Raw genomic sequence first — 27,469 nt, forward strand, 5'->3', positions numbered from 1 at the left:
GCAGTCTTTGCTAGCCTTCACTTCAGGTGTTTAGTAGTATGGCTGAAACATGTGAATTCCAAACAGCGTTTAATCCCATCTCCATCATGTCTTGAAATAATTGCATTCCGTACTGACGTCCTGTCTTGAAGTCTTTCATTTATAGTGTTGTTAGGCCATCCAGTTGCGTAGTTGCTGCTCTTGGTGTGTTTCTGCTGACAAGGCCTTGCATTTCAAAATCGGTCTGTGTTACTGAAAACCTTCAGCTATTGAAGCATCCCTTAGTTGGAGAGTGGTATGCCAGTGAGGGCTAGGGGTGAGCTAGCTCTGCAAACTCCCTTTCCTTGTGGCAGGCTGCTCTGGAGGACTGGTGTGAATGTGCCTGTGTGGACTCCCTTAGATTAATTTGCTTCTTACACAGGTGACTGGTTTTGTCCATGGCTATGTTACTAAATGCTGCTGTGCTGCTTCGTTCCTGCTGCCAGAACTGACTGACACATCTCTTGACGATGTTGAACTGTAGTGGAGGTTCCCGTTTCAGGGTCGCTTGGCGACCTTGAAATCATTGATTTCTTCATGTTTATTTAGTACCTGTTTCTCTGTTTAGCTAGATCTGAATACATGCCCAGAAGGGTTGTCTTCTGTGTTATTTCTTTTATGTGATGTAAGCAGAGCCAACAGGACATTCATTGGAGCTCTTCTGGGAATTTTGTAACTGCAGAAGTGCATTCTTGTATATTCTGGAGTAGTGCACAGGCATGCTTAAACAGTCTGAATGTGACTTTGGAACCCCTTGTTAGACCAGTCCGTCAAAAAAAGGTTTTTCAAGTAAATCACAAGGCAAAGAGTTAGACATTTTAAATAAGGGGAAGCCAAATATCCACCTAAAATGTCACTTCTTTCTGAGTGTCTTGCTTGGAAATCTTGGTTTGGTTTGATTTTTTTTTTTTTTACATGCTTTCAGGCTATCAAAGAGCAGATAAACTGAGAGAAGTGTTATCCTTGTGGCCCTTTGACATGCAGCAGCATAGCTGCTTAGACATACCTAGAAGATCTTTTGCCAAGCTTTCCAAGCTATCTGAATGTGTCATCTTAACACCCGAGCAAGATGGTACAGATACTGGTTGAGTACTTTCAGCTGACAATGCAGGGAACAGTAAGTAGTAGCAGAGCTCCTGGGGTATGTGTGGACATGTAGAAAGACAGTGAGACCACCACATGAGAGTGCTCTCCTGTTCTTGCTGCGCTGGTTTTGCAGCAAATACTATGGAAGTGGTAGCTCAAAGCAATGGCATTATTAGTAATGGAAATTGGAAAATAGTGAGAGGGGAATGGAGGTATTTAGTAGCTACAATTACTATAAAGTAATGCTTCAGTAGTTAAATAAGTCCGTGCCCTTACAGAGGATGGAGAGGTTGTTTGTTTTTTGTGTTTGTTTTTTTTTTTTGTTTTTTTTTTTTTCATTTGGTTGGGTTTGTTCTTGTTAGCCTTTTGGGATACTAAGACCATGTTGAACGGGTATTGAAGGTTTGCAGGGGACTGTAGAAGAGAATGTGAGGCTGGGAAAGACGACGTAGGGTGTAGGATTCAGTCTTCTGTAGCTATTGCCAGTTATTCAATAACATTTCAAAGAAATCAAATTAATGCATATCGTGAGTCACTCTGAGTCATAAAACTCTGAACTGTTACAGGAAGAGAGAAGTAGATTGACGGCATATGTAATGTTTACTATTTTCTCAGAAGGCAAGAAGAATGTGCCAGATTTGTATACCCTACACTCTGGTGCAAGGCAAAATGAAAACGTAAAAAAAATCCTACTCAAATTATGACGTGGAAAATCTTTTGACTCTTAAATTGCGCTGCTAATATGGCTGGTTTATATTCCTGACATAATCAGACAAGTGTAGTTCAGTAACTACAGAAGCTTTTGCTGAAATAACAACTGATCCATGAAGCTGTATTGTACCATGCGTTATGATTAGTGAAAGCTTGTTGGTTGTGTTTTACTTCCATTTCTTTGTTCAGTCCCTCCTTCTCTCTGCGCTAGGAAGTCAGATGCTGCTGTAGTACTACTTGGCTTGCAGAAAATCTGTCTGAGTAGCTGAGATTACTTTTTTGGCCTTGTGTAGGACGTGGTTGGAGCTAGGATTAAGCAAGTATGTCTAGATGTCTACTGGATTAACTTAATCCTTCTTAACCTTCAGAATCATACCAAGGAAATGCTTGTAGCTGAAATAGGAGGTCATAAATCACAGATTATAGTTACTAGGTTTGTCTTCCTTCTTTTACTTCTGTCACTTCTTTAATCTATGTGATGTTCTCTTCTGACTACCAGGCTCCATCTGATAGAAACAGCAGGAATCAAAATGCCCTTTCTTCAGGTTGCAGCAGGGATGACAGTTCTGCTGTTAGGCATGTTGCGTAAGGGCTGCAGAAAGAGCTCTAGCACAATTGGTTTTCAGTTGTTTGGTTTTTGTTTTTTTTTTTTAAATGCACTGTCCCTGAAAAGGAACTAAATGCCACTTACCAAATTTGTTCCAGCAAGAGTTTCGTAGCATCTTAGGTTCTGTCTGCTGCTTCTGTGGTTGTTAGTAAGCTGCTGTGTGTGTAGGGTGGTTGTTGCTATTCTGTGCTGTCAGCTGTTGTCAAGATGGTTGTTTTGGGCATAAATATTTGCTTGTATGTCTGTATTGACATGAGTTGATTTGTAGGAAAGCTGGGAGAACTCTCTGCCAAGCTGTTATTGTAAAATACACAGACCTCAATGTCATTCGTATATAGTAATCATATCTTACTGCACTAGAGCGCGTTGTTGTCCCATTCCAGAGGTACTTTCCGTGGAAATGCTTACCCAAGATTCTGTTTCTCTTGAACGTTTCTTATAGTAGTTGTGGAGTCTTTTCATGCCTTAGGCTTTATTCACAATAAGGCTGTATTCACAGTATTGAGGTATAACTTAAATTCGTCTTATAAGGCAAGTCTTTTGGGTGAGAGGGGAATCTTTTATCCCTACTTTTTGGCCCTTTAGATATATGTAGAGTTTGAAACTGCACTGACCTTTTACTACTCTGAAACATTTCCAGGAGGGAGGAGTTGCAAGGTATCTTTGCATTGATTTTTGTAGCAAGCCGGTTTTGTCCTGAGGTGCTTGGTAGAACACTGGGACAGAACAGACAACAGCAGGAGGTCTAGGAAGAGAAGGAGCAAGAAAATCTGTTCAGGCGCAGGTTTTGGAAACCTAAAAGATTTAGGATTGAATACAAAATTAGGCTCTCTGAGGGGAAAAGAACTGTTCTGAGGAATAGACAGCAAACTGAGTTTTTCTTCCCTTTTCAGGGAAAGGGAGGTTGTTGCAGGCAGGCTGCTGGGAAAGAATAGACGCTTCGGAGGAAAACTAACTGCTAAGATAAAAATAAATCACTAGTCAGATATCTGACTTTTGCTCCAGCCTTCATCACTTATGTCTGCATGACAGAGGAGCTCAGTTTGTCACTTGCCTCTTTTGCAGAGTTTAATACGCACTCGCTTGGGTGTGGAGGAGTTGGCCAGGGCGCACAGACCCTCCACCCTTGGGGAAGGAGGGGTACACGTGCTTAGTAGCCGCTCCCAAAGATTGCAGCGAGCTGAAGTGAGTCTACCTCCTGTATTCCATAGCAAGTTTCTCTTGTCTTGCGCTTAAAGATACAAGTGTGACTGTTAAACTTAATGACACTGAATTTGGCTGACTGCAGGTACTCTTAAAATGCTTCCCATGGCTTGGCTAGTTGACTCTGACACGTCAGTAAAAACTTAATTTAGGCAATTGCTGAGTGCATGTCTAGCTGTGTAATAAGAAACAAGAGGAATCAAAATAATTCTTAGTGCACGTAAATAGAACATCTTATTTTTTTCTAATCATTCTTTTATTCTTCTCATGGACCTAAAAAAAAATTATTTTGTGAGCCAAGAGCTGTAGAAACAGAGACTACATTCAAAACTGCTTTGAATGCTTATGGGCATTCGTCCAAATGGGGGGATGAGAGGCTGGAGAGCAGGCCTGTGGAAGGAGATCTGGGGTTTTGGGTTGATGGCACATTGAACGCGAGTTGTGTGCCCTGGCAGCCAAAAGGGTCAACCGTGTCCTGGAGTGCATCAAGCACAGCACAGCTAGCCGATCGAGGGAGGAGATCGTCCCACTCTGTGCCGCACTGGTGCGACCCCACCTCGCGTACTGTGTGCCGTTTTGGGTGCCTCAATAAAAGGACATCGAACTATTAGAGTGTGTCCAGGGGAGGGCGACCAAGATGGTAAAAGGCCTTGAGGGCAAGACTTAAGAGGAGCGGCTGAGGTCACTTGGCTTGTTTGACTTGGAGAAGAGAAGGCTGAGGGGTGCCCTCATCGCAGTCTACAGCTTCCTTAAGGCGAGCAGTGGAGGGGGAGGTGCTGATCCCCTCTCTCTGGTGACCAGTGATAGGACACAAGGAAGTGGGTGAAGCTGCATCAGGGGAAGTTTAGGATTGGACGTTAGGAAAAGGTTCTTCGCTGAGAGAGTGGTCAGTCCCTGGACTGGGCTCCCCGTGGCACCGAGCCTGTCAGAGTTCAAGGAGCATCTGGACGACTCTTAGTCATATGGTTTAGTTTTAGGTAGTCCTGCAAGGAGCAGGGAGTTGGACTTGATGATCCTTATGGGTTCCTTCCAGCTTGAGGTACTCTGTGATTCTATAAGAACCTGGGAAGATAATAAAGCTAAATCTGTAGGGTTTTTAATCAGATTAAATAAATTTTGCTAACTACTTACAAAAATAATCTGAAGTTATATTTTTTTTACTATTTAATTAGTTCATCAGGTCTCATAATGATTGGTTGTATTTTGTTCATCTAGAGCATAAGCGTAGTGTGCCTTAAACACAATTCTTCCAAAGTACCACAAAGATAACATTTTCACCATCAACTTCCTTTTGGCATTATGTAGGGTTTTAACAACTTGAGTGGAAAAATCTCGGGTTGAAATGTACATAATGCTTTGTTTGAAATATTTGTAGTTCATTGGAATATGAAGCTACAATTCAAAGTCGAAGATTTTTGAATCTCAGCTAAACTACTGGTGTCTTGTTCAAAATCCTGTATGGTCTGATCAGTGTCCGTTAGCCACCCCTGTGGCATATTTCCTTATCGCCTTAATGGATGCCGTCTTTTGGTTGGGGGGTGAAGGGTGTCTGTTTTCTGTAGCCCAGCGTTCTCTCCCTACACAGTTGGTCTGAATTTGTTTGGGAGAAAATATTCCATTTATTGCTGTCACTTTTTATCACACCTAGAGTTTCCGAAGGAAGCTGACCATACTTACATGAGTTTGTAATAAAATGAAGTGTGAATGCAGTGAGACAATTTCAATTAAGTGTCAGCTGTAAATTGGTGTATTCTCAAAGGCTTTTTTCTTTTCCTAGCTAATAAATTGATTACACGAGAAGGGCCTTCCTTTCTGCAGATGCGAATAAAACATTTGATGAAGTCAAACTGCATCCCACAAGCTACTTTGTTGTCAAAATTGTGTGCAGATTCTCCAGAAATTGCAAATGTTTCATCTTTCCGCCAAGCCTACATCACATGTGTGTGTTCTATGCTGCCTAATGAAGACTCCATTAAGGAGGTTAGTAATCCATAGTCCCTTTCTAATGTGTATTTATCAAGCATTTTGGAATTTATTTCTGCAATACTGGGAGCTGAAGCTGAAGAGTGAAACTGTTGCAGCAGAGTTCCAAAAGAGACATGATCTATTGCAGACTGCAGTAGGGAAAGAACATTTGTGTTAACTGCTGATGTAGATAAGTATGTATTATGTGCTTGCATTCGAGGTTAGATGTGTTTGAAAAATTAAAATAAAGCTTCTAACTTCAGTTCCCCATGTAAGCAAAATATAATTGGAAAGCTATCTTTTCTGACTCAAGTACTAGTACTAGAGCAGTTACTTCTCTTCTGGTTATTCTGACCTAAGGAAGTAAAGTTTTTTTTTTTTGTTTTTTTTTTTTTTCTCTCCAAAGCACTTAGTCTTCCTCTTACAGTAATGATTTGTGTAAACACATTGCAATCGGAACAGCAGTCGTACAACTCTTGCCTCTGTTTCCTGTTGATCTCGCACATCTGTTATTTTTATCACTCACTGTTCTTGTTAGAGTTGTATGGGTTTTGTGTAGTTTTAAATGTGAGACTTGAACATTTTGAGTAAGCCTCTGTGAAACTAGGCTTCATGTATTTTAAAAAAAAAAAAAAAAAAGCAACTCTGATGTCTGCACTTCCTGAGTGAGTGGCAGACTTGTTTGGAGTGTTCTTGTTATATGTGTAAACTGTTTAAAAAGCAATCCTTTAAAAATACTTCTTTTGAAAAATAAATACTTGGATAGGTGTACCCTCAGACAGTCTCTTCGGTTTGAGCCGGATTCCCCTCGGTTTGCTGGACTGTAGGAGCAATGACAGCATTGAACAGCGCACTGCAGACACGGTCTGTGTACTGGAGGCACTTGGGATGTGTGGGTAACTTGCAACATGTTCTTGGGTTGGATTGGCTACTAATGGTGAATGGCATAGAAATCACATTCAGTTGTCTTCAGTGTTTTGTTTCATTTAAGAGTTGTGAAGTGCAGCTGTCTCTTGTTTACCTAAATACTCAGAAAAGTCTTCACTTGCTTCTCAGTATGAAAGCTAGGACACAGATTGAGGACCTGAGTCAAATTATGGTCATGACTTAATTAAACCTTTTATGGGAAAATGAAGTCTCTAAGCATCGAAGCAGAATCTTAAAACGGTATGGTTTATTGACTTAACTGGACCTGTGGCCAGCATTGTGAAAAGTGTAGGGTTAGTGGTGTTACAGTGCCAGAAAGTTGATGTAAATAATTGGCAGTGTGAGGGCTTGCATGTCATGTTTCTTTGCATGCTTGGTCAGAGGTATTGTGTAGTTGGCACATGCTTTCAGTATTGCTGAAATCTGAGACTTTTAAAACACTTTTTTTTTTCCACCTTTGTTTTCAGAAAGCAAGAGTTGTGTTATATTTTCATGTTACCTGTCCTCTTCCTCAGGTAGAAAGTTATCAGGTCTAATTACAAGTGGGAAAAAGAGATGGATTAGAGATGAAGAGCGCAAAGCATGGCAGCTGTTGGAGAACGAGAGGTGGCAATGACCAGAAAGCCAGTGGAGGAACGAGGGAGTTAACTGCGATAAAAGAAACAAGGGTTAAGTGAAATTTGATGTTCTGAGTAGGACGGGGTAGGAACAGGGCTTAGCTAGGAAAGTAAATGTTACAAAATGGCGAATATGAGTGCAGTTAGCTTGGGCAGGACTGGAGAGAAATAATTTATTTTGGAAGATTAGACGATGTAAAGTCATCTCTTTGCAGGAACTGGAAGTGATTGGAATGGCTAGGTCAGGCCTGGAAGTTAAATTGCTGAGCTCCTAAAAATTAAGGCAGCTTCTGACTATATCTATAGGCAGTAACATCCACATATACGTGTGTGTGGATGTGTATATATGTATGTACATACATATGTGTATGTATATATGGTTATAACTCTGTATATACATTATATATAAAGTACTCTTGCATTTCTGGTACCTTTTGGTACTTTAATCCTAAGGCACACGTGTAACAAATAACATTACTGTGTAATTACTTGCTCACCAGAATCTCTTGCTGCTCTGTGAGAAACATAGAAAGTAACAGAACTAAGAACTGCTGTCTGTCTTACTGATCCCTGTGTTTGGCTTGAGCTTGCCAATTTTATTGAACCAATTAAAACACTAATTCAAGAGATTCTTCTACACAGTAGTTAACGAGTAATTAATAACATGCAAAAAGCATGAAGCCCCAAATATTTCATAATTGGGGAACAAAATGGGATTTTCAAATGAAAGAACCACATAAAATTGAAGCCAGATTGATGGTTTAAATGATAACTGATTGTCTCTGTAGCATGTCAGTGTGATTGCTGGCTAGGTTGCGTATGAGCTCCATGTAGCCATCACTTATCATCAAAGTAGGGGTTTTTTCGACTGGGCTTTCTTTGGGAAAGACGATTCAAGAATCTGAGAGTAAAGCTCTTGAGGAAGTCTGAATGTAAGCAAATGCCCATTATCCCCTTCATAAAAAAATTCAACTGGGAAGCTGAGTAACAGTTATCTTCCGGGGACCCTTTCCAGACACTGCCTATAGAATAAGGAGTTGTTCTTGCATTGTGTGCTTAAAAGAGCAAGAGGGAAAGACAGTGAAGCTTGTTAAAACACTGGGCAAGGATAGTTGCTTATCATGAGTTTGCTTGCAAAAATATTCTTAGTTACTGTGTTGTTTCTATTGGCAAGTTAAACCAAGTATTTGCTTCCCTCTGTAACTTCCGATTTGATTGGAAGATTGCAAAAACTTAACCTAAGTCTTCCTTGCCCTGCAAACTAAGTGTGCTTAGTGAAATATTTCTGATACAAACATGTTCTTTTATTAAATTTTGAGGCAGCAGCTTCAAAATTCTTGCAATGGTAGCAGCATTGTTTAATGTAAATAAGGTAGTACGCTGGAAAAGAGTAGCCTACGTTGACAGACCCAAGAGTACGTTGTACTAACTCAGCTAGTGGAATTTACAGTCTCTGAGCTGAAGCTAAGTTGCTTTTAGTCAGTTCATGACGTGTCTTTACTGAAAGGAGAGTAAGCCTCTAGATAAGCAGGTTGGGTGCCCCTTCTATAAGGAGTATTAACATGATGCCCTACTAAAAAACTGGTAAAAGGCTTAGGTTAGTGGTAAGAAATTTTTATGATTTAGGTAAGAAATTAAAGAATGTAAGAAATGACGTGTCTTTGTAATGATAAAACTTTTTTTTCTTTTTTTTTTTTTTTTTCAAACTGAGATGACACGGAAGACAAAGACAGATAAATGTTACATGGTTGTATGTTCCATAGAACAACTTTGAGAGTAAACGGGCATCCTTCTTGTTGAAAAATGCTGTCATCCTCCCCACATTCTGTTAACAACTCCAATGTGAAATATCTTGGCACTGTTCATTCTAGAGTCTCTGAACTTCCATTCAGCTGTTGGTCTTGTTGGGTTTCTGACAGAGTAACAGAAGCACTTATTCCAGGTTTAATAAAGACACTTTCATTTAGTGAGTGTCTTGTTTGTCACTTAAGTGACTGACTGGATATTATTGGATGACTTCAAGCTGTCCATTTGGACTTTTTATCTTAATTATTATTATAAGTGAATAAACCAAAACAAAAACCCAAACTCTGAAATAAGATGGATTATTGACAAAATTTGAAATAAACACGACTTGAAAACAGATTGCCTTGTTGCTTACTCAGTAGTTAACATCCTGAATATGAGTGAGTTTGACCCAAAAGAATCAAATTTCTGTGTGAGAAGGAGAGCAAATCCAACATGTTGCGTGGCTGCAGGCTGCTCCAGGCACCACGGACATGCTGGTTTCTGGAGCTGATGTTTGGGTCCTGCTGGTCCAGGGCATAGCTGAAGTTCCAGGTCTTGTTACAGTGTGTCTGAGGAATAACTGATGGCTTTTAAAAATGTCAGGTTTTGTTATTCTGTAGCCTAAGAAACCCTAGCAAGTAGGTTTTGATGTTTTTGAAACAGTTGTTCAGTGATTATTCCTTTAATGCAACTGGGTAATTGAGCATGGTCTCTGTGAAGTGATGCCTGGACAAGTAGATCACAGATAGGCTGTCACGTTGTCTTCAGATTTATTTGTGGAGGAAATGTATCCCATATTTATGTGCACTGACAAATTTTGTTTTACTAAAAATGAAGACCTGGAAGATTAGCCTTGTATCGAACCGCTGCAGGCAGCCTCTTGCATTATTTAAAAATATGAGCTGCAGTATTGAGGAAATGGCTGTGTGTAATTGTGGAAATTATCAAAGACAAAAGTTTGAGTCATTGAGCTTTGTTTTCCTAGTTTGCTTTATAAAATGTGCTGATGGAAATTGTAATCTATAAAGAATAGGAATAACTGAGTGAAGAGAGGTGGTAGAATACTGTGAGAAGACTGGAGTTGCCCAGCTATCAGACATGTATCCAACTAGACCTCCCACACAAGCTGAAAGCCTGTGTGCCTGTAAGTACCGAACGTAGATGAGAGCATGAGAAAGGTACTGCTGGCAGAGGATGTTGGAGCGAGATGGTATGCATCAATACATCAATAGCTTGCTTTTTTTTTTTTCCTTTTTCCTTTTAAAATATGTTAGCTAGAACAGCCATCTTCTCTCAGTGGGGTGATGAACACCTTCAAAATTTTTCCATGTGGCCATTGATATGGACTTGCTTTTCCATCTTCCCCAACCTGGTGGAGGTGCACTTGATTTGCAGATATTGTAAGTGTTTATTATCTCTGACATGCAAGGAGCAATGGTGTCTGTCCCCTTAGTTAGCAAAGCATTGTCACTTAAGGTCATCTGAGGTTTCTCTCTTGCCAGAGGTGAGTCAGTAACAAAACTCCAGACCAAAATAATCTGCTACGTATTACTCTTTGTCAAATGCAAAACTGACACATCTTCAGGCACTTGCAGCTTGTGAATTGCTCTAAAAACGTCTGCTGCAAAGATCAGTACTGACCAAACGTCGGTGGACCCTAGAAAATGTCTTTACTCAGTGATCTCCACTGTCAAGCCTGTATGGAAAACTGGGGTGGTATCCCTGCTTCTGCTTTTCCTGTTGAATGAGACGTCTGTGAAAATTAGTTTGGTATATTTTAACTTCCTTTTGTTCTTATTTTTCATCATGAACAAGGGGTTTGAGTTGTTTCTAGTAGCAACAGCTGATTAAAGTGGTTGTTGCTTGAGTACAGCCTATTCTATGAAGCGCAATAGATCTGGTGGAAACAGTGTATTAAAAGAGGTGTTGTCTTACTAGTAGAAGCACGACATAATTACTGTTTGTGGTATAAAATACCTGGCTTATAACCAAGCTAATGCTCTGTTTTGATACATGGATAGGTACTACCTTTAAGTAGGCTTTCCAGAACTTCAATGAGATTTCTCTCTCATCTAAACTCTGTTTTTAACATCATGCTTTGGAGTGTGATTGTTCAGAATCAGCACTTGTGGACAAAGAGGACAAGAGACTGGTTTTTACACATCCTTTGACCATTTTGGAACTGGGTTTTAATTTTCAAAAGGAAAACAGGCATGCCTACAAGTGCAGAGAAGGAATGCAAAGTTTTAGATAGGCTGTTGCCTGTAAGGATTTTGCTAAGCTGCACAAAATGGAAGATGGTCCCAAAGAAAATTAATACTGAGAAGGGGTGAGAACTAACACATGAACTCTGCCATTCCGTAGCTGAAAGGTGTGGTATGAACTTCGGATACTAAAAGGAGTCATAGTGTTTTGTTCATATGTGAGACTGTTTCCTTTGACAGAGTAAACATGCATTTCTTCTGTACACATACTGAGAATAAAGTGCCTTTTCTTTTTAATTTTTTTTTCTTTAAGATTGCAAAGGTGGATTGCAAAGAAGTACTGGACATCATATGTAATCTGGAATCTGAGGGACAAGAAAACACTGCATTTATTCTTTGTACAACATACCTTACTCATCAGCTTCAAACAGCAAATGTGTATTGTTCTTGGTAAGTAGTAAGTTACTACTACTCCTACCTCTTCTTCACTGGCCTCAATGCGAGAGAATTGAGGTGATCTAGTACAAAAATATGTAGAGAAAAGTGGATATATCTTTAATTTGAGAAGTACATCAGGCTGGAGTACTTTCTAGATAACTTGTGACAAAATAAGTAAGGACTCATCTTGCTATTGTAATAGAGCAGTAGATCAGATAAAAGTAATGTTCAAACCATTTAAAAATGAAACAATAATAGTTGGCATTAACAGTAGTGCTTCAGTGATGCAGTTGCTCTGTAAGTAGTGCTGGATCAGTGCTCTCTGAGCTGGTGTCAAACTCCTAAGCTTTGTGGTTCCACAAAGTATATTGTAATTCAGTTCTTTCCTCTTGAGTGTTTAGACCCATGAGAGTTTGATGCCTTTTTTTCACTTCTTCCACAGAAATGTAAGTAGTAGGAATGTGCAGAATTAACATCTTTTAAATTATTGTTTTTATTTTATTTTTTTTTTCCCAGAGACCCTTTTTATATGTTTGTAATTTCTGCAACTCGGTTGTAGTACTAGGCCTTCAGCCAGGAGAACAGAAGGCTCAGAGAAGACCTTATTGCAGCCTTTCAGTACTTAAAGAGAGTTTGTAAGAAAGACGAGGAGAAACTTTTTAGAGGGCCTGTTGTGATAGGACGAGGGGTAATGTCTTTAAACTGAAAGAGGGCAGATTCAGACTGGACATAAGGAGAAAAATTTTTACACTGAGGGTGGTGTCACACTGGCCCAGGCTGCCCAGAGAGGCGGTGGATGCCCCATCCCTGGAAACATTCCAGGCCAGGTTGGCCGGGGCTCTGAGCAACCTGATCTGGTTGGAGATGTTCCTGCTCCTGGCAGGGGGGTTGGGCTGGGTGGGCTTTAACGGTCCCTTCCCACCCAAACCCTTCTGGGATTCTGTCTTGAACAGATTGTGACTATAAAACGTCTCTGCCCTCTTAACTGATTGGAGATGCAAAACTTTTTGCATCTCTGTTTCAGCAGTGGCAAACTGGTAGAGCCAAAGCAGGGAAGCTGCTTTCTGCCCCTTACAAAGAGTTTGTAGTTTTGGCTTTCAAGGCATGGCTGAATGTGTAGTTTTCTGCTGTTTAAACAGTGATCTGGCTAAAGCTTTACATTACCAGACGTCTCAAGTGTATCTTGGGAATCTGGATTCTATCAGCTGTGGCAGAGAGAAATGAACTCATGGAAGATTCAAGAGTGCACCACACTTGGAAGTTCTAGAGGCTGACTGTTTTTCACTACTGAAATGTGTCATTAGAGCCATGTCCAAAGAGATATGAGGCTGAAGTCCATCCCATGGTCTCTTTTTTTTAAAAAACAAAACAAAACAAAACAAGCCACCATGCAAAAAAAACCACAAACAAACAAACAAAAAAACCCAACAACTACTAAAATTCTTTAAGGGTGAACTAAATGATTTCCTGTGGCTCAGGGAGACTTGTTAAGCAATTCTATGTGAAGACTGTGCAAATGAAGAGCGCTGGACTTCATGCGTGGCTGAGACTTTTAAACTATTGGGACTGGAGAACAGACTTCAGTGATGTAGCATTTATTGTTGCAGAATAACATCTGGTTTTTGTGACAACAACTATGGGTGGATTTTTTGCTTGCAGTACACAGTCTGAACTGAAACTGGTTAGAATTTGAATGAAGCTTTCAGGTCCTGTAACTTGTTTAGCCTACATTTTCTCCTGACTAACGAGTCAGGGGGGATCAATTAGAGCAGTAGATTTCTCATATCCCTGCTGGTTTGGCCCATGATGGGGCCTGCCTAAGGCTGAGTCTACACAAAACACGGTGCAGCTTTAAGATGAGTAGGTACTTCCACATCAGATTTACCATGGGCTAGCCTAGGAGATAAAAATGTTAGCACAGTCTAGCAACACAAGTGCATTCCTGCCTACAGAGTGTTAGCAGGTTTGTGCCAGTCATGCTACAGTCGTACCGTTATGACTGCACCGTTGCAGTGGTTGTTCAGATGAAAGGTGCTGGTTCAAACTTTGCTGCTATGTCCAGGCATGCCACAATTGGCCCCTCTGCTGCTGTCTGGACAAACTCCTCACGTTCCAGCTGCCTTCCCCCAGGGGTGAGACAGGAAAATGAAGTCTTCTGTCCAACACTGAAGTTGTGTAAGTGTACGAATTCAAATTCTAGTACTGTACATAGCAGTCCGTGTACAACACAATTGCACAGTCTGTACCCACTGAAGAGCAAAGCTTCCAGGATGCTGGAGTCCAAATTGAAGAAGTTCACCTTCTGATGGACTCCTGTCTTGTGAATCTATACCTCTTGACTATCAGATTATTTTCTTACTTTGTGGCTGTACCTGTAAATCTGTTTAAAAAGGGCTGTTGCTTGAAAATAAGGATGCCTTGCTGGTCTTACGGTGAACTGCTATTTGATGGCCTTTTATTGATCTCCACCTACTTTCCTTGTGGCAGATGCAGATCTAGTGGTTATTTAGCCACACGGTAGATGAATTCAAGTCCCTGATATGACATAAAACTTTTAATTTGAAGGATTACTTATGTCAGATCAGCCAGCCCAACTGATGAGATGTGAGATTACACGTTACAGACGTAGTGGATATTATGTCTCACAAAAATGAGGAGGCCTCTACTCCCTACAGACTGCGGTGACCACTGAAATCATTGCAAAGCTGATTTGAATCAATACCCTGTAAAAGAGAGAAAGTAGTTAGTAAATTGAGCTCAATCAAAAGCATGACGAATGTCAGAGCTGTCTGGAAGGACAGGAAATGTTAAGATGAACTCACTGCAATCTACATATTTAGCCTAATCCTACAGCTAAAACTAATGTGGAAGAATCACATGCTAGAGGTTGCTTGCTAGCCATTGTATAGGCTTAAGTACAGCATAAATACACACTTAAATCAGGATTTGTGGCAGTATTTTAGGATCTTGTTGAATACACCAGTTTGTCATGAAGCCTGATTTAGGATCCTGCCAACTACACCAGTTTGTCACAAATGGGTGAATTAGATGGCTTAAAGAACCACTGTCAAAGGTGTTAGCAAAAGCGATTTTAAATTCACACTTTTATAACTATTAAAGTTTGATGGCAAGGTTCACCCCAGTTACTGCATGGAAAAACATACAAAGGAAAATTGGGTTACGCTTCAATTAGAATGATTCAGAGACCAGAGGTGCGAGGAGTAAGGACTATCCCATTGCGTCATGAGGTTCAGAGCGGACCCCCTTGCTTTCTAAACCCCTTCTTAGAGAGGACTCTGGGTGCATCGGGATCCAGACTTAGTCCCAGACTTGGTCAGTGGTTTATATCTTAAGGATTGTATATGCAAAGCTTATAGAATGTTTCATCAGTGTCAATTCAGCATGCGATCAAAGTTAGCAAGGCAGAATCAAAGTTACCATAGTACAAGACCATGCGCAATATCGGTCACTTACCAAAGTTCTGCCGTTGGTACAAGGCCTCTCTGCCTCGAGGAGCGACTTTGAGAGGTGTCCCAGCTCAAGGGGAGATCACCACCACCACCATGCTGCCTAGCCGGGCGAGCTCAAAGGCGGCCCTCTTAGGCTGTCGTATTTATGGAATAAAGCGGTTGGCTTGTAGTCAGATTACACATGATGGAAAACGCGTGCATGAGACTCCTTCTACCCACCGCTTTGTTCCTTGATAAATGAGTCTTGGGAAAGCCACCCACTGCTTCTGAGTTACTTGCGTGATCTGGTGTTCGAAGGTCATACGCATCAATGCTCACCGTGTCGCTCCGCTCCTTTGCAGGTGTTCAGAGAACAGATTGAAACTCGAGGAGTTCTTGGCCTGGCTGTGGCTCAGGCCTTCGCCTCCTTTAGAGACTGTACCAAACCACCACCAGCCTGCTCAGGGGGCGGAGCGCACCCATCACAATTACTTAGTTAAGTTGAATACATAAACCGAGGCATACTCCTTTCTGAGACCAGCTGCTCACTTTAAGGGACAGCAATTGCTTAATTCACTTCACAGAATGTCCTGTCTGGTTCAAAAAGAGAGCACTGTAGTTGAAAGATTATTTTCCTCTGTGGTGCTTGATCTACTGATGATTTGGACTCACATTTTTTTGTAGCATTAACACCTTCTGGATTTTGGCTTTTAATAATAAAATGTAACTTTTTGTTGTGTCTATTTAATCATAAGCCTGCAAAATGGTGTTTCAAGTCAATAAATGATATCAGTTTTCATAGTGTACTTCTGGTGCATTATTGGTAAATTTGGTAGACCAGAACTGATTGGTGACTAAAACATTTGCTAAAATTCTTTGAGAGGAGAGCAGGGAGTAAGAAGAGCAGAGACCGTCTGGTACAGTGTCACTTACAGGTCAGCTTCCCTTTGTGCTGTTACGGATTCGGTTCGACGGGCAAGCCCTAGCATACATACTTGGAAGTGTTCTACTCATCTGTAGGATCCTTAAATAAAATTGCTTCCTGCAGAATTTTCTGGATCATGTTCTTCTTGATTCTTAGAGCAGCAATACATTGATGAAACATTTTCTGCAAGCCCCTGGCTGGCCTTTAACCGAACTGTAAGCAAGCAGTGTTGTCCGGTGCAGTCCTGCTTGCTGCCAGCCACGTGTTCCTGCCATTCTGCCCCAGATCTTGCTTTATGCTGTAAACCAGCATTAGTGATCCGGATTGGAAGTATTCTGGTTTAGACAAAGGAAAAAAGACCTGTTGACAGCTGTAAAGAGCAGGTGAAAGTGAAGGTGCTTTTGAGATCCTGTTAGTGTGGGCGAGTGTCTTATGTAGTGGATGAAGATGGAGCTTCGGTGCCGTACTCATACTTGAGCCAGTCCTAACAATTTTCTGCTGCCAAAAAGCAGAAGATAAATTCTTGCCCTGTTGTGGTGCTAGTTGCAGAAGTCTGCCTCGTCTGTTGTTCTGGCTCTGGGCCCCTCTGACCTGTAGTGAGCACATTCATTTCGCCCAGCCAAAACTGTGTTTAGCTTTCTACAGATTAATGTTTGATTAGTTTACCATGTGAGCAGACAAGTACCAGTGAAGAAGTGTACTGGTGCTTCTGGAAGTTGTAAGCTGTCAAATCTGTTCAGCTGTAACATCGCTCAAAGTCTAAAAAGGGAAAATCTACCTCCCACCTTCACTGTTCCAGTATCTGCCTGATGGCACAGTGCTAACTCTCCAATCCAGCACGAACCTCCTCTTATTCTTGCATATTTGGAGAAGATAAGGTATTTAATTCGCTTACCTCGGCTCATCCTCAAGTCTGTACCTCCAAGGGAAGCTTAGTAAACCTTGTGAATTAGTGCTGTTGGTGTGAAGATTCATTTCACAGCTGAAGATGAAAGCAAACTTAGGTTTGCGTATGTTATTCCTGACCAGAATTGGAAGATTTTACAATGATTGTTGCTGATAATCATAAAATAATGTGTAACGCTGCTTTTAAGACTGGAAGTATCTGCCTTGTGTGGAACTTGATCTAAGAAGTAGTGCTGCTCTGAGGGCAGTAATTCTGAGTTAGCTGATTGCTTTAGTCTTCAAAGAGTCAGGCAATTCATCAATCCACAAAATAATGTAATCTTTAACATTAACACAAGCGGCATTATGTATGAACTGTAGCTAAGCACAACTTCAAAAAACGTCTCTCCCATCTGATATGCTAGTAAGATTTTTTTTTTTTTTTCCCCTTCTAAGTGTTACTAGGTATCTGTCTGTTTGGAGTTCTTTCTCTGCTCTGTACTGCCTCACGTCAATTTTGCAATTGAAAATTGCCCAAATACTGAGAGTTGTCCTTTCTTGCCTTGCCGTATGTGTGAAGATCGTCTGAGGAACACCTCTATATCATTGTGCTTGAGGAGCCCTTCCAAAAATGTACTTTAGCTTTGCAGAAAGAGGAGTGGGATGAGAAGGAGAACAGGGTAAACAGTGAAAACTTTTTGCTCTGACAACAACTCTTAGGAATCAGGGATTATCCAGAGTGAAGCCCTTCTCTCGCTATTCTTCCAATTCCCAGCTACGTAAATGTACTGAATTGGTAAGCGATCTTTCAAGTTTGTTGTGTTTCTGTAGTGGTGATGCCAACTTAATTTTTTTTTAACTCTTTTCTGTGCCTTTCTTGCATAAGCTTCCCTTCATCCAGTTCTTCCACGTTAGTCATCCTGACGTTCAATTAAATTTTACATTTTGTCGGCTTCTTGGGGCTGAAGGGCAGTAGAAAAAGTTACTGATCATCTGAGTGTCTACCTTTTATTCCTCTCTAGTTCTGTTTTAGGATTTAAAATCAAAACACCTTGAGTTATACTGCTTGTATATTAGTTTCTTGTAAGCCTGTCTCGCTTCTCAGGGGTGTCCTGCCTATGAAAGGCTGTTAATTGCATTTCTAGGCCTTTGAACAAAACAAACAAACAAAAAAACCCCCAAAATGTTACTGGTAAATATTGTCCATTTTTGTGCAGTAAATGTGTCCCAGGTCAGATCCATAGCAAGGCCTCATTCCGTTTCACTTGGCTTAGAGTTCAAGAGTAGGACTGCAGTAGCTCAAAGGAAAAACCTTGCCAATGTTCAGTGTGAAGTTTGCATGGGTGTGTTTTCTTGTTTCTTGGTTCTAGAGGCTATGACTGACCTTGTATCTCGACACCAATAGGTATGATTGATACGCAGTGGTGAAGTTAGCAAAGGTGAAGTTTACTGTGCTAAAGGAACGGGAGAAAAACTTTTTTCAAGTGGTTTAAAAGACTATCCCATCACTGCTGCTTTTCTGTTTCCGTGGCACTCATTGTGATGGGAAAGCAACACGAAGTGACAGATCGCATCGTTCAGTGACTGTGTTGCCTTGGTTATAATAAATTGCTTAATTTAACAGCTTTATGCTCACATGGTACAGTAACGCACACAGCCGCTCAACAGTAGTAGACTTACGTATCCCTTGTGTAACACTTCACAAAGTGTGTTCTGTTATCTTCTAAAGTGCTGGGTTGTACTTACGTCGTCGGAGTGCCGGTGTCACATCTAAGCTACCAGCCTAGTGGGAGAGAAGTGGCTGCTTTCCATTATGCTTCATCTTACCTGTTTGAAATTTCCGTGTGAGAAGTTAAAGCTCTGCAAGCCTGGGGGTTTTTTTTCTTGTCTAGGAAGGAAGTCCATGCAGGTATAGATGCCTGCCTTAAGCGAGATTAATCACATAGCCCGTGTCTTTCCCCGTCAAATAACAGGAGATGTACTGTGTTTTGATCTGATGCTTGTTCAGGAGTAAGGCACAGTAACAGTTCTCTTCAGCGTCTCTTGGAGATGGAGACCTGATTGGAGTGTGTGCTGTTTTTTAATAATGTTTGAATTGTTGTGGCGTCAACTCTGAACTCAAATGTGTAAACTCTGGACAAATTGTGTATATCTGTGAATTTCTTACATTCTGCTTTCAACTCTTTGCAGGGAACTGACACTTTTCTGGAGCAAATTGCAGAGAAGAATAGATCCTTCTTTAGATTCCTTTTTGGAGAGATGTCGTCAGTTTGGCATCATTGCCAAGACACTACAGCATTTATTTTTCTTGATAAGAGTCATACAATCTGAAGTAAGTAAGCTGCAGTCCAGAGTCTTTGGATAGAAGATCTACCTGAACTTACAGTTTTCTTAATAGCTTATTTCATATTCATGCTTTCTGATTAAGTGCCTAATAACTTACTAATATAAATCTCTGAAAAATGTCTACCACTGTAGTTTTCTGTCAGCTTGACACATTTAAGTGACCTGCAGTCAGTGTGGAACTGTTTGTTTGTTACTCTGAAAATACAGTGTGACAATATTTTGCTAACAAAGCATAGCTATGTTTTGATCCGCTGCCTGTTTCGAAGTGAGGCACAGCAACAGCTTCCTGTAGCATCTCTAAGAGATGGAAACTTGACTGCAATGTCTCGTGTTTTTGTATTCTGAGAAAATACCTTTTCCTGAAAACGGGTGATACAGTCATCTCTGAACTTCTACCTTCTGTTCTGATGCCTATCTTTAGAAAGTTGCAGAAACGTTCAAGAGATGTTTAACGGTAACTTTTATATAAACTCATCATCTCTGAGGAGTAATGGAAAGGCTTTAATTGATCCATCTACCCAGGAGGCAAATACAGCATGTTTTTCATAAGCAGAGCAGAAGGGCTGGCTGTGGTTGATCTGAGTAGTAGCTCAGTAGGATATTTCTGGCTTCCTTTGGTGGCCACTCTGACTCTTGGAATTGGTTAGACTGAAATTTCCTGTGTCTGGTCACTATATGAGAGTCGATTTGCGGAGGGCAATTACGAATGAAAATTAATCAGGCACACTTCAATGGAGGGAAAATAAGCTAGCTGATTATAATATAATAGGATTTTAACTGTTTTAGTAACAGCATTGTGCAGATCGTGGACCTCACATTAGATATGGGATTTTCCCTTAGGAATGACACAATTTCAAAAAGATTTCAGATATTTCTTCCTGAAAACCAGCATAGTCTTGTACATGTAGGGTAGAACTTGCCACATGAACTTCAGTTTTATGAATGTTTCAATTAACAGCACCCTCCCAAATGTGCCCATCTTTTTGCATTCTTATGTGGACATGAGTTATTTTAGAGTTAAGGCATCAAATGGATTATCGATAAAGCAGGCAAGGTTCCTTTTTTCAATTAAATTTCTCTCCAGCTTCAGGTTTGTGTGCCTGAGAGACTCTCTTCACCGATCAGAGTTAATCCTGTGAACCAATTGAGTTATCAAGTGTGATGTGATAGGAGAAGAGCAAGTATCAGAGCCCTGTTTTAGAGTCAAAGTAGAAATCAGAAAGATTACGTGATTGTCCTTTTGACAGATCATAGAGGAGAGTCTGGAACTCTAATCTGGCAAAGATAAATTCCGGTAGTGACTGCACAGAGAAACGTTTGCTACTAATTTCTCTAAAGTCAGCCTATTTCTACTTTTAAAACGTGCGTGAATGTGCACTTCATATATAAAACATATATAATATATTGTTAACTATATCCTAGTTATTTCTGTGTTTCCTGATAAACCATATTAAAATTTCTTCTCCTGAGGAGATAGCTTTTTATTATTATTATTATTATTACTGTCTACCAAATAACACTGTTATTGAATTAAAGAAGTATTGCATGATCTCAAATAGACTGTGCACAGTGAGTGTAAGAGCTTGCTAATTCTTTTAACTTGTTCTTAGTTCTTTTGGATCTTTACTCTCTGAGCGGGTGTGGATGTGGTTGTGTTAGCCACGTGTCATTTCTCTACACTATTTACAAATATCTTAACTGTTACTTCTCTTTACTAATAATGACTAAATAGTTACTTTCATGCATTCAGATTCTTTGTACTGAAAGCATGCTTTTGGAACAAGGTAACTTTCCATTTTGTCCACGTAGAATTTGGAATATAGCATTTTTTTAAATCTGCATGTGAATAATGTTTGTAGATGTCTTCCTGATACTATTGAGCAGCACCTCAAAGTTGCATAGACTCCTCAGAAAATGTTTGGAAGTGAAATGACGTTGTCTTCATCAAGAATAATTTCTGCTACTGTACTGCTTCTGCTATTGAAGGTTATTTTGTTTCAGGGTGTGAATTTACATTAATTTCCTTATTACACAGTACTGCATGTTCTGAATTAACATCCTGTGTGGATGCTGCAGGAGGAATGGATATGAAAGATTTACACCATTCTCTTTTAGGCATCTGACTTAGTTATGATTGAGAGTCATTCAAAGAAGAGAAGGAGGAGTTAGAAAGATGTTTTGCAACATCTAATGCCCAAACTAGTTGATGTGACTCCTCCACAGAGTGCACTAAATGTAGAGTGCCTCCCGTCGCTTGAGAAATAGAAGAGGTTCCTCACGTAAACTGAACTAGAACCTTTTAGAATGTGCTCAGTGACTCAGGCAATTAACGCTCAGAGGTCTGGATAGGCTGTAGTCTATTGGATGTTCTCATTGCATTTTTTTTTAATAGAACATTTCTAGAGAGAATGTACTTATCAAAGAAAAGTAACGCTTGTTTTGTGGCTGTTGGTGTTTTATTTTTTTAAACAGGCAGAAGAAGCAGGACTTGCTGTGTCTGTTTTGTTATGTGTGAGAGCCCTTCAGATCCGATCAAATGGAAGCGATGAAATGAAGACATCAGTATGTAAAACAATTGCATGCCTTTTACCAGAAGACCTTGAAGTTAGAAGAGCTTGTCAGCTCACAGAATTTTTACTTGAGCCAACTTTGAGTGGATTTAATGTGTTGGAAGAGCTCTATATGCAACCAGATCAAAAATTTGATGAAGAAAATGCGCTGGTTCCAAATTCACTTCGTTGTGAGCTGCTGTTAGCTTTAAAAGCATATTGGCCATTTGATCCTGAATTTTGGGACTGGAAGACATTAAAGCGGCATTGCCTTAAACTGTTAGGGAAAGTAGCTTCTGACTCTGAGGATGATGCGAGTTGTAATATGTCAATCAATGAAACCGACCTGTTAGAAACTTTCTTTAGTGACTACGACGAGACAAAAGAACATAAATATTATGATGGAAAAGACACAATAAACCACCCTAAAGAAAAAGCAAGAGTAAAAAAACCAATCGGTTCTTCAGAAAGATACCAGAGGTGGCTTCAGTACAAATTTTTTTGTGTGCTCTGCAAAAGGGAGTGTATAGAGGCTAGAATACTGCATCATTCTAAGATGCATATGGAAGATGGTGTTTATACGTGTCCGGTGTGTACAAAAAAGTTCAAGAGAAAGGAATTTTTTGTACCACATGTAATGGAACATGTTAAAATGCCACCTAGTAGAACACACAGACCTAAAAAGAAAATAATACTGAAAAAAGAGAGATCACCGCAAAAGACAACAGCTTCCAGCAGCCCACCCCCAGCATTTCAGGAGAAGTCACATCAGCCCCAGCTGCCCGAAAACTTTGAAAAAGACGCACACGAATATGTCACATTTAGCCAACTGGAAAATTGCCAGCTACAAGACAGAGACATCTATCCGTGTCCCGGAACGGATTGTTCCAGAGTGTTTAAACAGTTTAAATACTTAAGTGTACATCTGAAAGCTGAACATCAAAACAACGATGAGAATGCAAAACACTACTTGGATATGAAAAACAGGAGGGAGAAGTGTGCTTTCTGTCGCCGACACTTCATGACGTCCTTTCATTTGCGAGAGCATGAACGCGTCCACTGCGGACCCCAGCCGTATATGTGTGTGTCCATGGATTGTTACGCTAGGTTTGGCTCAGTTAATGAGCTTCTCAATCACAAGCAAACACATGATGACCTTCGCTATAAGTGTGAGCTAAATGGCTGTAATATTGTTTTCAGTGACTTGGGGCAACTTTACCATCACGAGGCACAGCACTTCAGAGATGCATCGTACACCTGCAACTTCTTTGGTTGCAAAAAGTTTTATTATTCAAAAACTGAATTTCAGAATCACCTTGCAGTGCATAATATTGAAGTGCCAAATGGGGAAGTGAAGCAAACGCTAAAACTCGAAGAGTCAGTGGGAAAAGACAAATGCAGTTATCTTCCCAAATCTCAACTGCTTGAACAATCTGAAAATTCCAGTCTGAATGATAACTTGGATCCCTCAGGCTCTCAGGAAATTCCACAGATTAAGGAAGAAGCTCTCTCTGACAGTGAAGATCTAGACAGTGAAAGTAATTGCAGTCTTCATTGTGGGGGCCAGAGCACAGATGCCGCAGTAAACCAAGGCCAGGTGTCTCCTCAAATGGTTGAAACAGTGGCTCGCAATCAATCAGTTCCAGGTTTTCTCATGTCCCAGGAAGGAGTCTTTCATTCAGCAAATGTGAAACAACAGTGTTCCAATGTGGCAGTTTGCTTGGATGAAAAAAAGCTTTCCTGTGGTTTCGAAGGCTGCTGTTCCACACACAAAAATTCCAGAAGTATGCAAAAACACCTTCGCAGGGCACATCCGTATAACTTCAAAGGTAAAAAGAATATGGAGATGAAAACTAAAGACTTCCTTGATCTGTTAAGTGATGCTCAGGACAGTAAATCCCTTACAGATGTTACTACAGAGTTAGGTCATAATTCAGATACAAATGCTGACTCTCCAGAAAGCTTGTATTGTACTGTAGATGCTAAAGGAACCAATGGCCTGAAGGAAGAAACTTGTCCTTCGTCTCCAGAAACATCTTTTTATGACAGTTCTAAAGACTCAAATATTGAAGATAACATGTTGGAACTAATGTTAGGCTTGAAACATCTAAGCTTAAAAAATTCGAACATTCAGAATTCTTCAAGACACAAGCCTTTTTTGGGCTCTTTACAGTCCTATTCATCTAGGGATGCCAAGTGCCCTGAGTCAGTAGATGAAACTACCTCAAAATTTCAGCTTCAAGAGCAACAAGATAATTTACCCAGCCAGTACCTTACTCAGCTGGCAGCTAAACCGTTCTTCTGTGAATGTCATGGATGTACGTGTGAGTTTGTGACCAGAGAAGCTCTCTTAATGCATTATGTTAAAAAACATAACTATTCAAAGGAAATGGTTCTTCAGTTAAATATGTTTCAGCATAGATACTCACCATTTAAGTGTCATATTTGCCAAAGATCCTTTACAAGAAAAACACACCTTAGAATTCACTATAGAAACAAACATCAAATTGGCTGTGAGAGGGTGGCTCACAAGGTATGTTCGAATGAAAAATTTGATCACGTAGGTTTATATGCAGATGACATGCATAAAAATAGCGCTGTTCCAACACCTGTCTGTGCAACCAACGTTGAATTCATTGACCATTCAGACCACTCTGAACAGCTGTGTCATCCTAAAAAGGAAGACTGTAGTTCTGAGACAGATTTGGAGTCCGGCGAAGAGACAGACAATAATGTTACAAGGAAAACGTCTAGCTTAGCTTCTCTGGACAGTCATAGGGAAGAACTGGAAGCAAGGCAGGGAAGAGGAAGCAAAAGAACAGTTGCTAAAGGAAATTTGTGTTACATATTGCATAAGTACCACAAACCATTTCATTGTATACACAAAAGTTGCAACTCGGCGTTTACCAACCAGAAAGGTTTGATTCGCCATTACAGAACCGTTCACCAATATAATAAAGAACAGCTCTGCTTAGAAAAAGACAAAGCAAGAACAAAAAGGGAACTTGTCAAATGTAAAAAAATATTTGCATGCAAACACAAAGAGTGTGGTAAGCGTTTTTTATGTTCTAACGCTCTTGCTAAGCATTGTAGTGACTTCCACAATGAACCGTTAGAGGATCAAAAACTGCTTTCTGAAGCTGAATCTGCGAGGTTTGCTTGTAACCAAGCCCATTGCCCTGCTGTATTTTATACCTTCAATAAGCTTAAACAGCACCTAATAGAAGAACATGCCAATGAAGAAAAATCAAACAAAGATTTTGAAATACATTGTGACCTTAATGGCTGTGATCGCATTTTCACAAATTACAGTCACTACTCTCAACATGTGTATTTCCGACATAGTGAATATTACGATAGTCTATTTGGAAATCCGAAAGAGGAGGAAGAAGATAATCAAGATAGAGATAAAAATGAACAAAGCTATTTGAAAGACAATTTTGACGTAAGCAAGCAGAATGGGAAGCAGATAAAAGGAAAACCTAAAAGAATTAGCAGAAGTAGAGAAAAGCATTTGATGAGTTTCAAAACAAAAGAGGAAGCCCTACAAATGTGCAAAGAGAAGTCTAACCAGACCCAGTACCCTTGCATGGTTCAGGGATGTTTGTCTGTCGTCAAACTGGAAAGCAGTATCGTGAGGCACTATAAGCGCACACATCAGATGACCAACGTGTATATAGAGCAGCGGATTCAGAAACTTGTTGTTTGTGTTAAGTGTGGCATAATGATTGAAAAACAGTCCTGCTCCGGAACAGCTTTAGACTTGGCTAAAAATGGTGTCAAAGTTGCAGAGGATAAATCAGCTAATCCTGAGCATGTGCAGGAAAGTGAAAAACCTGTTGCTCCAAATACTGACTGTGATTCTCAAGATGTAAGCAATGAAGACCAAAAAAGATGTCCATCGAGTAGCGTGAGTTTTGATGCAAGTGCCTTTGTGTATTCGGGCACTTTAAAATATAACCACAGTTCGAAGGACACCTCTCTAGAGGAGCGTAACATCAGGGAGACGGTTATGTGTAAAACTGAAGATTTTTCTGAAAATAACGAAAGGGAGAATAGCTCTTATCTGTCCAATTTACAATTGAAGTTGCCAAGAGAGAAAAACTCAGAAGGATGCGAACATAGCGCAGTTAATCAAAATGCAAAAAGAAATGTACTTTGTACGACAAAAGACAAATTTCAGAAGCCTCCAGTGTCCAAACCATTTGATTTAAAGACATATAAACCAATGGGATTTGAGTCCTCATTTTTAAAATTTATTCAGGAAAGTGAGGGAAAAGATGACGACGATGATGATGATTTCGATGAGGTGGTAGAATGGGAGTCTCCTGAGCAGTTGCCAGTAGATAAAACCTTGCAAAAAGAGGGAGACGGTCAAGGGGATACCCCAGTAAACAACTTTGTAAATGACAAAAACGTAATCATACCCCAAAATAACCACGGGCAGCTAACAGAGATCCAGCCCTTGTTGTCAGAATCATCATCTGTCCCTTCTTTAGAAAATTTGAGGGCGATCTTGGACAAGGCACTAACGGACTGTGGAGACCTTGCCTTAAAACAGCTCCATTACTTAAGACCAGTGGTTGTTCTTGAAAGATCCAAGTTTTCTAAACCCCTCATAGACTTATTTCCAACAAAAAAGGCAGACCAGGTTTGTGTAGGAAGTACATAAGTAGTTTTGCTTAGAGCAGATTGCCTCCACTACTGCTACATGGGGAGAACTTCAAATTAGAACAGTAATTGTTACAGTGCACACTGTTTAGGTTAGTTTAGACTGTTTAATTCCATGAATGTATAATATCTGTCAAAAGTATCGGCCAAGTTAATTTAGCTCCCCATTTTTTTCAACGGACTATGCTGATTTTGGTGCTATTTAACACATCAGAATACTGGGAGCTTCCTCTTGAAGAGTAAATGTGCATGATTGTATATGGAACAAGTACTAGGGTACCAGGGTTTGGGGGGCGATGGAGTTATTACTTGACTTGAATGTGCACCCTAGGGTGCTTTGTGTAACATATTGTACACTACAGCATCTTATATTTTTTGAGTTATGAGTTTCAATAAATTACAGTTTTTCACCCATTTGTTTACTGTACAGTAAATCTTTAATGCGGTTTACTTGTAATTGAATTTGGGACCATCCTGAGTGCATTGGACAATGTTGCTTAAGTTTTATGCATTTGTAGATAATTTATCAGACGGATGAAACAGTGTAGATACAGAAAAGTAAAGTGTTGCATTTTATTTTTTAATATTCTCTGTGCTTTTTTCAGACTTTGAAAGAATTATAATTAGTACAGGCAGAAAGCGCTTGCCACTTAGAGATGAGAAAGTCCCAGTTATCTCTCCCTTTAAAGGAAGAAGATGCTTCTGAGTCTATGGTACAACATAAGTGTTTGAAGAACCTTGCCAGACTTCCAGGAGAGTTGTGTCATGTGGAAGTTTCGGTGCACATTTTGGGTTCCCTGGTTAGCTTTTTGGATCGTGAATAAAACATAGCTGGAAGATTCGCTAGAGGAGTAATCTAATATTTTAAGATACGTTTCTTGTTGTTCTGTGTCTGGTTTCTTGCTGTACTTCTGGATACATCATGAGGCTCAGAATCTGTTTTCCCTGTAAGTGGTATTTCCCAGTCTCTGTGAGGATGCTGATTAGCAATCCCGCCTTCTTATTGATGGAGGGCTTGGATTTTGTTGGGGTGTTCTGGGTTTTATACTATGATCTGAAAAGTAGCAGTGGAAAGGAAAT

At 40.2% G+C, this 27,469-nt stretch overlaps 1 protein-coding gene across 5 annotated transcripts in view; it reads left to right on the forward strand.

Moving 5' to 3' along the window:
• Positions 1-27,235, forward strand: part of RLF (RLF zinc finger) — a 49,531-nt gene extending 22,296 nt beyond the window's left edge. For 2 of the 5 annotated variants that reach the window (XM_086764812.1, XM_086764815.1), the window contains exons 5-8: positions 5,403-5,605; positions 11,440-11,576; positions 19,014-19,155; positions 21,642-27,235. In XM_086764812.1, the coding sequence (XP_086620938.1) occupies positions 5,403-5,605; positions 11,440-11,576; positions 19,014-19,155; positions 21,642-26,390 (5,231 nt within the window). In that variant the 3' untranslated portion in view covers positions 26,391-27,235. Of the gene's footprint in view, positions 1-3,587; positions 3,608-5,384; positions 5,606-11,439; positions 11,577-19,013; positions 19,156-21,641 lie in introns of those variants that run through there. The other 3 variants (XM_086764816.1, XM_086764814.1, XM_086764817.1) reach the window with 3 other exon arrangements.
• The last annotated feature ends 234 nt before the right edge of the window (positions 27,236-27,469 follow it).

This window comes from Chlamydotis macqueenii, chromosome 22, assembly GCF_036417535.1.
Source record: "Chlamydotis macqueenii isolate bChlMac1 chromosome 22, bChlMac1.mat, whole genome shotgun sequence".
Classification (NCBI taxonomy): domain Eukaryota; kingdom Metazoa; phylum Chordata; class Aves; order Otidiformes; family Otididae; genus Chlamydotis; species Chlamydotis macqueenii.